Source organism: Zophobas morio, unplaced genomic scaffold (genome assembly GCF_036711695.1).
Source record: "Zophobas morio isolate AGI-343-1 ecotype UQ-CSIRO unplaced genomic scaffold, CSIRO_AGI_Zmor_V1 ptg000002l, whole genome shotgun sequence".
Taxonomy (NCBI): domain Eukaryota; kingdom Metazoa; phylum Arthropoda; class Insecta; order Coleoptera; family Tenebrionidae; genus Zophobas; species Zophobas morio.
Window position 1 is genome coordinate 11,125,875 of NW_026972107.1, and position 17,844 is coordinate 11,143,718.

At 33.1% G+C, this 17,844-nt stretch overlaps 1 protein-coding gene across 1 annotated transcript; it reads left to right on the forward strand.

Moving 5' to 3' along the window:
• Positions 1-1,288: 1,288 nt before the first annotated feature.
• On the forward strand, positions 1,289-2,668 carry LOC135123969 (odorant receptor 98a-like). Its single transcript, XM_064048867.1, has 7 exons — positions 1,289-1,510; positions 1,561-1,699; positions 1,769-2,048; positions 2,096-2,197; positions 2,254-2,356; positions 2,409-2,567; positions 2,618-2,668. The coding sequence occupies exons 1-7, from the start codon at positions 1,289-1,291 to the stop codon at positions 2,666-2,668; spliced, it is 1,056 nt and encodes a 351-aa protein (XP_063904937.1).
• The last annotated feature ends 15,176 nt before the right edge of the window (positions 2,669-17,844 follow it).

Sequence of the window (17,844 nt, forward strand, 5' to 3'; positions counted from 1 at the left end):
GACTATCTAGATCATATTCCTAGTATTTCTACATATAAAATTGGACAACAATCTGTTCGGCAGTTTCGGAGATTATCTGTCTAAAATTGACACGGACAGCCGACAGACAGACGACAGCCCCCCCAGACAGGAAATGGGAGACCTATTTTCTCGTACACTAGGGGTCAAGAAACAGTGAGAAAGCATGAAAGTAGCCACTTGCAGCATCTAGTCTTATATTTGACATCTTTGGACTTGATCGATGAAGAACACACCATAGAATTAGCAAAAATTCTAAACCTTTAACTCAATCAAAACTTTTTTTTAGTTTTAACTTAATTGTATTCTGACCCACCAAACTGTGGACGAGCCCAATATTCATTTATTTATTTTCGTTTACAAAACGTGAAACTGGTTCACACTGTTGGAGCTTACACTCGATACTTGCTTTTTTAACTTAGCACAAAACTGCTTCCAAGTATTCAATTATCTTTAATTATGATGTGGCATTTCCTCCCAAATTATTATCGTGGGTAAGTCATCACTAATCAACAAAATCACTAAGCAAATCCATGAAATTATCGAAACCGAACTAAACTTTCTTTGTTTTCGACTTTGCAAATTATCAGCAAAACTTCAGCCAGATGAAACATTGTGAGAACCGAGAAAATACAAAGGTAAATGTTAGTAAATGTCATAATACGATAAAACGTTCCAGGAAATGATATTTATTTGACTTCGAACTGTTTCTCTCATATTGTTTATTATTTGTAGCGAGCTCACTCATTACAGCATTTCTTGGAATGTTCCTCAGTGCTCACTTTGAATTATTCAAGAAGCAGAGTGCGGTTATCACCTGAGTACAATCTTTACGTCATTATGATCATTAGAATAAACACAAGAAAAAATTGTTTCCGAGTAGGCATTATTTTTCCGAATAGCGTTAAATTGCGCCGAACGTTTTACCATAAATAATGGATTATGAACCATTTTCTACGACTGCTGGGAAAGAAAAGTAAAAAAGATCCGTCATCGATTTCACCTAATTGCTTTAAACTAATTACACTTGAAATACTTTTCCAGTTTCGGCTAAGTTCTAGGACATTCATCAAATATTTGTATGAATAAATGTGTAAAGTATGCGCACCCTTTCCAATTAAACTTCTTCGATTATTACTCGTCGATTAGGTTAATTTGTTCTCATACATATCAAATTGCTGAATTTCTTCGAAAATTGACGTATGAAATAAATATGACATTTCTGATTAGCTTTAAAACCGACTCTTCGCCATTAGGTATTCACATCACGATGTCAGCGAAGAGTAAAAACTACCTAAGTTTTCCCATTGGTTTCATAGAAGGCAGTGGCTTAAGTTCCACGAGTAAGTTATACCGGAAAATACTGTCTCTAGGCGTTTTCCTCCCCATGACTTTTGTGCTACTCTATCTAATTATACGAAAATTCCGCGAAGAAAAAAGAGACGTGTTGATGATTGCTGAAGTGTTTGAGGCCATAACAACTTGTGCACATGTGGGTTTGCGTTTCCAGTAATTAACTTCCAATAAAATTCTATTTTGTAGCTTCTGCAGAGAAAGTATGTTATGTTTATGCACAGAAAACTCATTAAAGAAGTTAATAAAGATCGCGATGAGAATTTCTGGAAATATGATCTCATCAGTACCGAGATGGGATTAAGTTTTGAAAGACAAATGATCATATGTACAAGAATTATCAAGGTTGTCGTTTCTGGTGGAGTGTTTACAGTTATCCTTTTTTGTCTCACAACAGTGTTTGATAGATCTAAAGTAGTTCCTCTTATGTGCTGGACCCCTGAAGATAATAAACTACTTACAGCAGTTATTTACATCATGCAAGTACTAATAATGTTGGAAATCATGTGGGCTCTTCTATCGCTGGATTCCTTTTATCTTTTAATGTGTACTGATCTGAGAATACAGTTTCTATTGTTGCAGAAAACTATACAGTCTGTTAAATTAGGAGAGGGTTCGGATACGAAGGGTTTGGTGAAAATAATCGATTGTACCAAACACCATAAATTTTTATTGAGGTTGATCCTATTCGTGCTTTTGAGCAAACATTAAATTTTCTTTGTAGGATTCATGGGAAAATTAATACAATATTTTCGTCGTATTTTATCATGCTCTACTTGGTTACAGTCGCTTGTGCTTCTATGCATAGTTATATAATATTGTTTAAGTGAGTGGGTATTAATAATAATAACACATTCAAACTAAACATTAATTTTTTTGTAGGTCGCCCAGTTTAGGTGACTCTATAAAGAGTGTGTGTTACCTAAGCGGCATGTTGTTCCAAGTTGGTTTATATTTTGTTATAACGAGCAATATAGAAATTGAAGTAAGTAAGTTTTCCCATTCTGAGGTATCGTTATATACAGTGATTTGTACAGGCTGAAAACCTCTGTGAAGAAATTTATAACATCAACTGGGAAGGTACAACTAATTTAAAAATTCGAAAACATATTCTTTTCATGTTGATGAAAGCTCAAGAACCTGTTAGTATTACAGGCGGAGGAATGTTGCATGTTAATCGGAACGAATATGTTGGGGTATAAGTCTCAGTCATAAATTATTATTGTTATTAAAGGTCTCATTACAGCTGGTTCGTCTTGCATATTCCATTGCCACTATATTAGGTGGCATGACTTAAGCAATAATATCATCGATGATTTTGGATTTTTTTCGGTATCGGCACTTGTTTTTATTTTAGTACAGTACATACTTAAGTTGTTGTCTAACATTAATCAAATAAATCACTTGCTAAAAATGGCGTTAGTGAATCAGTTGTAGGGTTTACTTTTCGACTGGAGTATAGCTTAGATGCCCGAAATCCACGTTTTAAAACTGTTAACAGACTGCTTTTCTATTCTTCCGTTTATATAAATAGAATAGAAAACTCTAAGTACCTATTCGTAAAGTTTTTTATTTTAGGACCTGAAGAATCACTCCCTTCCTAATATTTTGTTTTGAAAAAGTAAAAAATTCTCGATTTTTTCATTAATTTTATTTTCTTCTTTATTATTTCAGCGTTTCTTTACCACTATTGCTTGTTTTGTTTTTGTTAATTTTCATTCCAAATTTAGATCTAGTTCATTTTTTGGTCTTCAGATACTATTTTTGTAAATTCCTCTATAGTCATCCTTTGCTCCCTAGTCTTACAAAATAAAGCATTCTAAAAAAAATTCTGACCAACTTTTCCATCAATAAACTTCGGTGTCTATTTTCTACCAAAAACTTCCCAACTCCTACCAGTCCTTAATTTTTATTTGGAATTTATTTCGCAGACTCGTTTGATAATTTCACAGCTCTTCTGCACTGTTCTAAATGTATAAATATTTGTTCAGAATTTTTCTTCGTTAATTCTACGTCTCCAAATAATGTTCTCGATTTTACGTCAACTGACCCTTTTCAAGACCAATTTTTTAGTTTCATACAACCATCGTATCATCGCTTTTTAACTTCGCTTAGATTTTTTTTTTATCTTGGTTTATCCTATTTTGAATTTTTCTAAAATTCAATTTGAAAATTTTGGCATGTTTCAGAACCTCAAAGAGATTCACTTCAACCTTTCTTAATTGCTAGTCTATTCTGCGTAATTCCACTACACAACAAAATAATGTTCGTTTCCAAGAGAACACTCTAGGACTTTCTCTATACTATAAATCTAATTGGTCCGGTCCCTCTTCGATTACCAATAGAATATTTAGAGAATTTCAATTGTTTTTGGTCACAATAAGACCACCTACGAAGAAGAGAGACTCCACCCCCTATCTTAAAGCAATCTCTTCGTACATTTTTGTAAATACTAGTTAGTGGTTAAAGAAACATCGGGGAATAAATACAAGTTTACCAAAGTGCTACACTTTTCTTTTAATTTGGAGTGGCGTCCATTGTGAGTACATTGATCACCATTGATTAATACATTTTTGGTCCTTCGAGCCGGATAGCAGAACAAATATAGAAAACATCCACATGGACCATGAAATTCAATGAAATTAAGGACGCAAGGCAAGCGAAGGTAGGTTTATATTTGTCAATTTGGTTTGCATAGTCTTAAAGGTCATTGAATCGAATTATTACTTACAAAATTACAAATGAATCGATCGACGCGTTAACGTTACTTAGCAAGTGCGAAATCGTTAGAAAAGCTATTTTTTTTTTTTTATTTAAAAGGAAAAATTTTGGGAATATTTTTGATCACTTGGTCCGCTGTTATATTATAACATTTATTCCCCACTTCGAAACCATACAAAATATTGGTCGACGATTTTCGCCCACCACGTTCTAAAAATACAAGACATATACCCAATGTCCTACATGTCTACATATTCGTTCAAAATTCTTCTTTGACTCTTATATTCGATGATTCCAGGTAATGTTGTTAATCGATCTGTGTCAAGTAATTTCTTCCTTTTTTACTTCCCGAGCGTAAGTAATCGACTTCAACGTGTCTAGAGTACGAAAAAGTGGTCTCCCGTTTCCGTCTGTCTGTCTGTCTGTCTGTATCCATTTTTATTAGACAAGTAATCTCCAAAACGACTGTACCGATTGTTGTCAAATTTTGTATGTAAATATATTAGGAATATCATGTAGATGGTTAAACGCTAACTAGAATTTGGCTAATCATCCCCACCACCAATGGGATGACGTCATCTCTAAATTTTATAATAAAAAGTTTTTTAAATTTATAAAACAAGATGCTCCTGCATTTGTGGTGTGTAAATCAGTGCGAATTTTCAACCTAGACATCCAGAATTTTTGGAGAAAATTCAAAACTGAATAACAATATTTTGCCATATAACTTTGAAACTGCAAAACCGAATGCTTTGAAATTTTGTAAATATTTTAAGGTTATCGTAATCACGGTAAATCGCAAAATTTATTCGTTTATCCCCTTTCAGAAAATTGATGACGTCATCTCAAAATTTTGCCTGATAAATCCTATCTAAAATGTGCAAAATATGATGAGTCTGTACTTGTGATTTACAAATTAAAAGTTTTTATATTTCTTATACAGGGTGACTCATAAAAATTAATGAATGAGTCAACTTATTTTTTTATTAAATCGGGAAAGCCTCATTCCGTTTTCCTAAAAATTTGGGAATACAATACTGTTATAATTGCATTGCATTACACTGCACCTATCCAAAATGATATGCGTATATTTGCAAAAATGTTGATGACGTCATTACAAAATTTTGCTAAGGGAAAACTCATTTGGAACGTACGCCCAACATGCTTCTTTACATTAACTTTAACGTTACATACATATCTTTATTCTAACTTATCAAGTTCTCATAAAAAAAATAAAATTCGCTTGATCAAATTCTATAATTTTTTGAAAAAGATGGATTGTTTTATTGTATTTCAAAAGCGAGGGAAGTTCTGTCGAAATAACCTTCGACCATTTTTTTTCATACGATCATTATGTTATCGCTTCTCAAATTCGATTAATTTCTAAGGTTTAAACGTTTTTATTTCGATTTGTTCTTAAATTGAATTGTTCCAAAATGTAAACTTGAAATTCTTTCATGTTTCCAAATTTCAGAGATAGATTCCTAGTTTCCTCCAGTTTCTTGCTGGAGAAACTGTTGTACAATGTAAGTATAATCTCTTAAAAAAATTGGTCTGAAGTTATTAATAGAACTTTCCTAGCCCTTGAAGTACAGTCAAACAAATACAGGTTTTTCGGAAAACAGTAAGAATTCAATTTTGCGAATTTTTTTATAACCTCTATAAATTAAAACAAAGCTATGTGTGGACCGTTGGGACTCCAGGTTAACAAGCATGTGATGCGTGTGTTTCAAGTGTGTTTTCCATAATAAAATTTTGTTATGACATCATCAACATTTTACACTTATATTAATTTGAAGGCCAGTGTAACATTAATAATAATTATGTGTCTAAAGAAAAAAAAATGAATTAAACAATAAAGAAATTTAATATTTATAAACAAAATAAAAACATATTTATAACCCACAAAGGTCTATTGTTTTATAAAATTTAAATAACCGTTACAAAAAAACATTTTGGGGGACGTCATCAAATTGTTGGTGACGACGATAAGACAAATTTTGGTTTCCGTTTTACCATCTACATGATACTCCTAAAATACGTATAAAATTTAATGACCATCAGTTCAGTAGTTTCTGAGATTATAACTAAGAAACACAGGTAGACCCCTTTTTTCGTACTGTAGGGGGCATGAAACGTCAAGAAAATATGAAAGTAGCCAGTCGCCGGATGAACTCAACTACAATACTTCCATAGGTTACACTCGGGAAGTAAAAAATATGGATAATACCGATCATCGTGAGAGATCAAATGGTGACCCATAAGGGAATCGATCTCGTGATATTCGCGTTTTTGGCATGACGCTGCAACCGTCTGAACAATTAAGCGATTGTTGAACATTCCTGTTATATTAGTAAGTATAAAATGTTATACAATTTTGATTTTTTTGAGAAAATCTCGAAGCCAAGGGTAAAAAATTGGTTTAGGAGTCTGAAACCACAAGTACAAGAGCAGAATATTTTATAAAATTTAATGGCGTTTATCATGCCACATTTTAAGGTGATGTCATTGAATTGTTAGTGGGGAAGATAAGACAAATTTTAGTTAGTGTTTTACCATCTAGAACACGATATTCCTAAAGTATTTACAATATTTGACAACAATCGGTTTAGTAGTTTCGGCGATTATCTGCTCAATAAAAATGAACACAGACGACAGACAAATAGACAGACAGACAGACGACAGATAACGGAAATGAGAAACCTATTGGTAATGAAATGTTGAGAAAACATGAAAGTAGCAGTTCTCTGGATGGACCTTACTACAATACTTCCTTAGCTCAAACTTGGGTAGTAAAAAACGCACTTTTTCGAACTTTTGTTTTATAATTTCCATATTTAAAATTCAATTGTAAACAAAATTGTTCTGGTTCTTGTTATCTATAGAAAAATCCGTCAACTACGCTTTTTTTTCAATTTCAATTCCTTAATGAAGTTGAAATTCATTCATTTAAGTCTTCTTTTTGGAAAATAGTTTACAGAGAGTCTACAGTATGTCTCCAGATTAAGTCTACAATTAAAACTTTAATACACTGCCAAACAAAAAAACTCGGACACTTGAATTTTTTGTGATTACTTGCAACTCGTCTAACTGTTGTAAAAAATGTTCTAAAAAGTAAATCATCAATGTATTCATTAACAGAAAACATTAGTTTATTCCATAACATGTGGAAACAGAAAAAAGTAAAAAAAGTTATAACACTAAACATTGGCGTAAATTTACAAATATTCAAATGTCCAGGTTTTTTTGTAGGGCAGTGTAATATCAAGCTGAGTTCTTAAAATCGAAAAAAACCAAAAGTAACAAAGCACTTTTTTCTTTTTTATTTTTAATTTTACAAAAAAATGTCAAAGGAATAAAAATGGTTCCTTAATTCGAACCAATTTCTACTATTCGATTATTCGATTCACCCAGTACCCCTTTCAGCACATAGTTCCACCCTAACTCGTAATTCTTTAAAACTTTTTTCCTCTTGTGAACGCAATCCGGGGACATAGAGTAGATCGTCCAATTTAGGGTTTAGTAATATAGTAAGTAAATATCAGTTTTAAAAACATTTTTTAATTGAAAAAATACGGAGAAAAAGAAAAATTTCAAATAGATTTATCGTACGTACTAGTCGTTTTATAACCAATATTTCAAATAAAGTTTGAAAAAAGTTAAATTTTGCATGAATTAATAAAAGTTACAGTGAAAAATTATAGCATCAAAAGATAATGTACCGACCATTTTGAAAATAAATTATTAAAAAATATTTTGTATAAATCATTGTTGTAAATAGTTTGACATTTTTAAAATCACCTTATTTTCTGAACTGAAGTACTAACTTCACAGTAAGTGCAGTAGATTTTACCTCTTGTATAGTTATTGTATTTTTTTCAGAAATTGTTAAAATATTGTTCGTGTTATCAAGCCCTATTCAGACAACTTGCCAAAAATTTTACATCTGTTGGCAAAACAGTCAACCAAAATTCAACTCGGACTAGTCCAACTTTAAATCGAACCGGACGTAACTGAAACTCCATCTGACTCCACGTTTCAGTGTTACATTTTATCGAACTCTCCACACATTTGTCGTCACAAACTTTCGATAAATCCAAATTGTCCACGTATTGATGTACGAAGCGTGGGTCGCCCCGTACAAGCTTTTCGAGTCAGCTTTAATGAGGTGTCGGATTATAAATATTAGTCCGGTTGACGGATTTCAAGTTGTTATGACGAGGACAGTCAACCGTCACGTCGACACACCTGCGTTCTACACAGGGTTTTCTTCAAAATCTAAGCCCCAAATATTCCATAATCCCCATTCAACAAGCGATACAAATAACTCACGAAAAAAGGGTGACACAACCTCGAAAAATTAACTCATTAAATATACAAAAATCTCATGACGAACGCGTTTTTTACTTTCGCGTCGAAAATCTCTAGTACAGTTCCGGCCACAAAAGCGCATCGATATTATTACAAATTGTTTGGGTATTGTGTCACAACAATAGTAACTGTGGTGGGACTGCTGAGTCGAGCTTGGGGGGTGTGTGCTTTCGGTGAACACGAACGGACTGGATGATTGGAGGAGGGTTAACTACCCTGGCAATAGCACCAGTGCTCGAACACAGCTGCCAAATCCTGCTATTTATTAAACATACGTGTTAATCTCGGGCAATACCACATAAACCATTTCAATGTGGTCTTTATGGATAGGGATTGTAAGGATAATATGATGAGTGATTTGTAACCCATGGTTACAATATCTCTATTATTGTGTTTGAGACCGCTTTTGTGATTTCATTGAGCGGTCACATTTGGATTAGAAATGATTTATTTGGCGGGACGATGATTAGGAGGTATTGTCGACGTGGCAATTTTTTACTCATTATCGCGTGTTTACAAGCGACACATTTAAGAATTTAAAACTGGCAACGTTATAGAAGTAGCCGGCTAGTAGAGTAATGTCAGTAGTCACGCCAGATCTAGACGAAACAGTGGTCAGTGAATTCCGTTTGGGTTTAATCAAATCGACAAATCAGCGTTCGCGACAATTATCTAATGCAGTGTTCAGATATAAACTGGTATTTTTTTCAAAGATAAGATGTTACCTAGTCAATCCCGAGATAAGGCGTACATTTCCCACAGATTGCTTCCAAATCGAATTAATTAATAGCACCAAACACCTAAAATATTTATACGAATTACGGGTAGCATCACTGGCCGCATGTTTGTAGATAATATCTGCCGCTGAGATAGCTGTCAATTACGGTACCACGGACTTTGCATCAGGTATATCATAACCGTCCGTCTGTCCATGTATCCGTCCGTCAATAATCGTTTATTACGGTCGACGACCAAACTTAATCAGACTGTTTTAGTCTCGGACATTTTTCGATATAAAAATGAAGGATGGCATGTTTGATTACTTAAAAGCGCCGATTAAGTCTTTTATCTTCGGTAAATAAACAAGAGTCCGTTTGAAGCGTAAAGCGGGATTATTTTGGCACACTATAAACACTTAGTAGAACAAGAAACCATCAAAGATGTTTCCTACTATCAATAAATATTTTAATTCCTTTGAAAACGTAAATAGATAAGCAAATGTTACACGTTTCCGCTCTGATGCTCCCGTACACCGAAATAAAATCCAGGGAAGGATGTAAACTGAACTAATTAACGCAAAAACAGGAAAAACACTACCACTTGAACACCCATTTGTCCAGAATAAACTTAAAATTGAATTTCGGGTCAATTTTTCTAAAAGTACTACAAACGTGCAAAATTCATAGACGTTCTGTAGGATGTGTTTAAGTGAGTATAAGTGTGAAATAATTTTTTCCAGGCGACATTTGATGGGTCTGGATAATGCATCAAGAGTCTGTGAAAATTTATTGGCTCATCCAAACAATAAACAGCCACACGACAAATAGAAAAGTGACATGAGGAATTAATGAAATTTGAATGGGTTGAGCAAGATGGGTGTCCCCCTTAAAAAAAATAGATGGTGGGGTGAATTGCCTTTATGACTATCATCAGTACATTCTTTTATACCTTTGTCCAAATTAGCAAACTATTTTTGACCCATACACTGTCCAACATAAGGAATTCCTTGGAAGACACATTTGGATGATTCGTGTGTGTCAATCATGTTTCGTCAAAAAAAAAAAAATCCGTCAAATTCCTATTTAGAAATAAAATATTTTTTTTGTACCCAAATTATGTCATCTTTATTTCCATGTTCAGAAAGTTTCTTTCAAATAGACTGCGCCGTCGGAACAGTGATACATTTTTGATATTGTATGGTCGCTTAGTTTATCAACTTTTTGTTTTGGGTGGCTTATATTTGGAGTACCTGCTCTCAAAATGATCTTTTTAACCGCGTTCTATGAAAATTTTAATAATTCCGCTACATTCAAATCCAGTATTTGAATACAAGCGTCTCATAATCTAGCCTTAGGTGTCAAACACGGTATTTTTGCAACTGTTGCACTTAGACCTTTCTCGACATCTGAACTAATATTACATATAGGATCACTATATGTGTAGTTAAATCATATAGTTTTACTGTAACGATACAAAGTGAAAAAAGACAACTCAAGAATTTTGCCCAAGAAAGATCAGCACAGGTGAAAAACTTTCTCAGAAATATTAAATTTAATAAATGATAAATTTCTGACATAAAATGTCCAAAATAATCATATACTTGCATATAAATAGGGGAAAATACATTTTAATTGTTTAAGTTTGAATTAAAATAAAAAGGTACTCTCGGAAAAAAATATTTTCTACTAACTGAAGCATATTTAAATTTTGAAAAAATATTTAATGCGAATTTTCTTCCTGAAAATTTGTTCTCAGTATATATTAATTAATTAATGATTAATTAACTGATGTATTTGGAAACAATATTTTTTGTAAAATCGTGTTAAATTTACAAAAAATGTGCCTGATTTTCTCTTTTGATTCTATAAATTCTTTATACGGTCTACACTTTCAGACAAAAGAAAACTTCTAGATTCCACTGTTTTTATTTAATTGTGATCAAACAAAAATACACTGAATGTAAACTAATCCATTTTTGATAAGAGAATTATTAAAAATATTAAATCTTTTATTAGGATGACATTTAAAACGGTCGTATCCGAACTGCGGTGCCAATTTTGCTTAAATATAAGGTATATACATGGATGTTTCTGACCGAATTGCGGTTCGTTATCGAACTGTAGGGGTTCAAGGGGTTCTGGGATTGTTCTTAAAGCAATTGAATAAATTCGAGGAAGAGTAGAAACATCATTTAGTGCTTTAAATTTAAATTTTGAAGAAAACCAAATACTTTTTATACTCAAAGAATTTTTTACATAAAAACGAAAAACAATATATTGAAGAAGATCTGATTTGTAGACAGATGTTCATAGAATCTCAAACTGTATCATATAAAATTTATAACATTTTCGGATATAATTTTGTGATTTGTGTTAGATATAAATTTGCTTAATTAAAGGATTTCAGAAATTATATCTTTCGGAACTACATTAATAATAATAACATCTTTCATCGATACAATTTATTAATGTGTATGTATGTGATCACAGGTTCGCTTTTCATACATAACAGGATCGAAAAGTAATCAAAGTCGATTTACTAAATTTTCATTATGTTTTTGACTCATAATATTGAGTATTAAATAAGTGTGTCCATCATTTAGGTAGTAAAATTTTGCACCGCGGTTCGGTTACGGATTAAAAATACACCGCAATTATCTTCAAGTTCGCACATTCTTAATATTAATTTATTATTGTGAAAATTTGAACTTCAAATGTTACAATCTGAAATTTGGCGAACCAACATTTTAAAAATTTCATTTATTTTTTAAATGGAAAGAATTGATCTAACAAATCCCGCTTCTTTAAAAATTATACAATTTTTTGTAATAATAAAAAATAATAAATTAAAAAAATATAAATTATACCAGTCAAAGTTAAAAAAAAGCCTCATGAGGGGGCTTCGCGTTACAAGTCGTGAAATATAAAAGGTTATTATACAATTTATGACTAGGTTAAAACTCAAGGTAGATTCATAAACCACAAGTACAAGAGTATGTTATGTTATAACATTTAAATCGCGTTTACTAACAATTTTGAGGGGATTTTGTTAACCTTTTACGATCTACACGCTATTCGTAACATACATGTAACATTTGACTGACAATAATCGGTCCGGTAGTTTCGGAATTATTTGTAAAATAAAAATCGACACAGACAGAGAGATGACAGACACACGGAAACGCGAGACTTCCTTTTTTTTTAACACACAATTTTAACGTTAATAACTCAACTGTTGAAATTGAATTTTAACACCTTTAACAACTCTGTTAAGACCATGTGCTAAGCAAGTAAATTTGGGGAAAATGTAAAATAATACACAGATATACAAAAATTGATTGTTGCTTTGAGCATATGAACAGCAGCATCACTGATCATAAATAAAACATTATCTTCAGCCGAAATTTGCCATGGTAAAAAAATTAATCTAGGAACTGCTAAGTCATTTTTTTTTCTAACTCTCTTAAGATTTATTGAAAATCATCTTCCTGGTGCATTTTTTTTTTTTTATTTTCCTTTAATAAAATTTGCAATATATTTCCCTTGACATCACTTGTTTCGGCAACTGAAAACCAGAGGGCACCATCAGGAATCTTTTTTTCAATTATTTTTAGGTAGATTTGTAACAGAGTACAGAGCCATGTCAAACTATCTTTTCGTCTTTCTAAAAATTTGTCTCTTTAGTAATTCTAACCTCAGTAATAAGAATTCGGGCTGAACAAATACTTCCGCAACCACCTGATTTTTTTTTATTTTTGAGTGATTGACTTTTTTGAAAATTCTTAAGTAAGACCAACTAAGAATGTTAACGTCTAGGCAGTAATTCTTCAAAAAAGTGTAAAATATCGACCTGTTCAATAATTTAACCGAATAAAAAGATGAGACAAAACTCTTGAAAAACTCTTCATGGGGCAACTTTTTTCAAAAATAGTTCCACAGAACCAACTTTTCTGCTGCTTGTTTTCGCATTTACGCACTGATTCGACTAAACCTATTATTATACCAATGTAATAAGACCATGGGCGCCCATAGGGGGGGGCCAGGGGGGGCGATGCCCCCCCCTGAGATTCTGCGTCAATTTCTTTTTTATTTGTCAAAATTAAACTTCAGCACATTTGTAAGAGTAGGTACATACCCTACACTTTCAGTTTTATTGCCACACAAACACAGAAATGTGACAAACTTAGACCATCTGGTTTTGAAACCCTCTGTTCGGCTCAGATTTGCCTGGAAATATCATAAATCTATCCTTTTTAACCGGTACTGAATTATAGGTTGTTTCGTTATTTGCTTTTTACAGTTATTACAATACAAGAGCAAACATTTTATTGCTTACGTCCAAAAATTCATTCCGTTTTCACTATTTATCTGTGGTCAAGTGACGTGTAAAGACGAACAGTTATTAAACCGGCGTTTCGTTGACTATACTTTTTACTATTTATTTATTTCAAAATACAAGCGGAAGTACTCTTGATTAAATGTCTGTTTAAATTTTAAATTTAATATTTTATTTAAAAACAGAGAAATATGGATATTTGAAATTTCTTCAAGAGAAAAATTACAAATACTGATGATGATACTTCAGCTAATAAGAAGTATAAAATAAGTGGTGTTATTTATTACTACTGATGGCGGTTTTTCAGAGTAGCCATCGACTTCGAGTAGAAATTTCGGTTGCTCCAGAACTGTTTCACCAGTGGGCGTGCCAACTACTTACAACACAGATAGCATAGAAAATTATTTTGGCACTTTTATTCCATACCTGGACCATTTAATTCTTTCCTTAACAACATGATTTTCCGAAACAAAAGTGTCATCTTACTCATTATTTTCCTTACATCCAAAGAATGTACATAACTTAAAACCAAGTTGCTTTAAAGGGTTGGGCGAATTTTACTCCACTGACAATTTATCAGACGAAATCCAAAATTGGCAGGATTTTGTAAAAATAAAAAAACTTGACAGTAGTATTTGAGAGAGAGAGTTAATGCCGAAGAAACATCTGTTGGTAGAGTAAGACGATTTTGGCCAAGAAAAAAGAAATTATCAATTTGTTTTTGATTAATTTTATATTTTTATAACTTTTTAATTTTAATATTTTGCAGTTTTGTTAATAATAAGAATAATGATGTTGTACGGTTATTTGCGAGTAGATTTGATTAACGTAGTTGATGATTAAAATATATATTTATAATAGTAAAGATTTCTATCATTATATTATTTATATATACAAGAACGTATATTACAAAAATTTCAGGGTGGCCCCCCCTGAGAAAGGTTTCTATGGGCGCCCATGAATAAGACGTTCTATTGTACCACGAGTTGTCTGGGACACGATGAGTGCTATAATATATATTATTAAACGAGTGTAATACACATTTTTTTCTACTTTGGTCATGATTTTATGAATAGTTAAAACTATGAAATCTAACCACGGGCTTTTTTGAATATGATCTATCTAGACAGCAACACTGTCAAATTGCGAAATTATGATTTTGACGGCTTAGATATGATGTACATGGGACGTTCTAAAAAATTCATGGAACCAACATTACAAAACAAACTGTTACCAAAAACAATTTCACATAGGCTTCCATTGTTAAACGGAAAACAGCAAAGAAAAAACAATCCTAATGTGTAATATTTTAAACCTCGTGCCAAAATAACGAGGCAAAAAACATTCCAATAAACACTCCACCGCTTTACAACCTGTGGTAAAACTTTCTAAACATTTTGGAAAACAACAATTGCACGAGACAAGGTCATAAATTTTTAGGCAGCTTAAGTAAATTTTAGGAAACTTCAAAGAGTGCCGCACAATTCAAATGAACCGAAGGGATTAAAAGTTGCCTTCCAGTGTTTGTTTACTCCCGTTACCATAAGACCCTTATTAGCAGGGTTTCAACACGTCATTTTACTAGATTTGTAAATTTATGGCAAAGTGGTAGATCAGGTGATGCTTACCTTTCAAGAAGTCGAGGTTGTCATAAATTCATAAACTCAATTCTTTGAATTTAGGACCACCAGAGTTGTGTGGTGCGAAATTTAGAAAAAGGGATAGTTTCAACTTGGCTTGGAATTTAGCAAAGGCAAGAACTCGTAACACAAGCATTTTTCACGTTGTGTTGACGTATAGGAATGGAATAATATTACAATCAACGGGGTGCTTTTTTTAATTGGAAACTTTCAAATATCTCGAAAAATAAGCACGCAACAAAAAACTATCCAGAATCAAATTTAAGTCATTGCAGGGGGAAAATACGTTCGTGCTAAAACCTAGTCCTGTCCCTGCTCCTTGCAAGTGGCACGGCAGGTATCTTTGAAGTTTTAAATAGAAACCCCAAATTTTCATTACAGATTCGGATTCTACGGTTAAAAGTACGTATAATTTGTCTAAAACATTTTTGGATATTCATGACAGATCACGAAATATTAAGCGAAATTATTTTTTTTTTCGATTTTTCCTACTGAAAGCGTATGCATACAATTCTGCAGAAAAAAATACCACGTTTTTATTGTAATTAATCAAAAATGAGTCGCCACATTATTGAAGGCAACTTGAATGGTGAAATGTACCGAGACATTTTGAAAAAAGAACTGTCAACATTACTTGAAAACTTGAGGTTAGAAGTGCGACAAAACATGTGATTTCAAGATGATGGCTGTCCAGCACACTATTCAATGGTAGCACGAAAAGTACTTGATTATGGTTTCAATGGTCGCTGGATCAGTAGGGCTGGTCTGGTAAATTGGCCTGCCAGATTACCAGATCTTAGTTCGCCAGATTTCTTTTTGTGGGGCTATCTCAAAGACAAAGTTTTAAATCAAGAGCAACAACACGTGAGAATATGATTGAGCGAATCAAAAATGTTTGTGCCGAAATTCAAGCAGACACGTGTCTCAGTGTACATTTTGAGCACTTACTTTAATTGAAAAATTGTTTTTCGAGATATCTGATAGTGTCAGGTTAAAAATCACCCTGGATGTAGCTAGATGACTATCTGTACTAATACATGTAGAAGCCAACGGTGTCTCGAAAATTACAACTATAAATAAAATTAATAAAAAAGAAGAAAATAATATAGAAACAAGGACAACGGTGCAACTCAAAAGTAAACAAGACCTAATTAAATTACGAAGTTCTAGCTCCAATTTCAAAAATGAGAAAAGTGGAGAGTCGTAAATGACAAAATTATAAACTTGTAAGGAACGATAAGCAAAAAATTCGGGAAAAATAACAGAGATTTACTTTAAAATATAAAAATAAGGCAATTTAAAAATAACTCAACGAGTGTTACAGGATTTGTAGACTTTGAAAACACAATGACGTAAGCAAAAGATAAAATTTATCAGTAAAATTTGGGTTTTGCGTTGAAACCTATCTGGTTTATCAATGGGTAATCCCGCTGCGAGGTGTTAAATGCGTGTCCGTTAAGAAGCTAATGTTTAATGTTCCAAGTGTCGGAAAAGTATTTGTAAAACAGATTTATCATCGTCAGCTACCGGATTTTCTTCTCTTGTCTACAGAGAGATAAACGATTCCTTTTTAAGATGACTTTTTCCTTTCATCCTTAACTTCCGTGTCCAATCAGATTTTGAGGTGAAGAAGGAGAAATCATGGCCCGTGTGTCTGATTGCACACCACGGTCTTAGAACTTAACTGACAACAAATTCTCGAGTTCTGCGAAAATGCGAACGGTTGTAAATTATTCAAGTTAAATTGCTTTACGGTATAACATGGACTCAACAGAGCTACTGGTCTCCTACAGGGGTATTAACAAAACGACCATAAACTCCACCCAGCGGAGAAGCGATTTATCCCAAAATTACATGGAAGTCTTACCGTTTGGGCCAACTGTAAAAATTGAAATAATGTTTTTACTGACTTATTGTTCGCGAAATACAACAAGCGCATTATCGGTGATAATAGCGAGAGGATTCTTCTGCCAGCAGTCGTAAATCAACGGGGTTTGGCTGCTGGCGATCCTTCAAGGGAAGGATACGTGGTGTTTGTTTTTAATGGGAGTCGTGTTTATTGTGTTGGTGCAACTTTTGGTATTTATTTTCGTATTAATTCGTCGGAAGGAGGCTCAACGGCCACATTTCCTTGTGAATCTCGATCATGAATCACGAATATTTAAATTGTATACATAAGCGTTATCATGTTTGTTTACGTTTCATTCATGTACAACATCGGCGCCTTTGATCTTATAATACTCGTCCTTTTTGTTGCCACTTGGAGTTTAAAAGATTTCTTAATAACTGCCGGCATTTCATACGCCGCCTTTTACAAATCATTACCCATCACCTGAGTTAATTGCACGGCTTACCGCCGTTGCACAAATGATTAAATCCCTGCCTGGATGCCCATAATGGGCCCTCTCCGACCGCATCTGGTCATTGTGCGCCTCTCTCGAAATGCTTATTTATGTTTTCGGCATTTTTGTCGGAATGTTTTGAGCTTTGCTGGTGTTATGATTAAAAATTTCCTAAATCGGTTCTGAATTTCGAGCGAAACGGACTCGCCGGAATTATCAAAACAATAAAAAAGATAACTATATTAACGTGTCGGCCGTAAATTCGAACCTTTATTAACCCGAAGAGACGTTAACGTCGGTAATTTGTTGGTTGTTTAATATACATGCCGCGTTAAATATTTAAA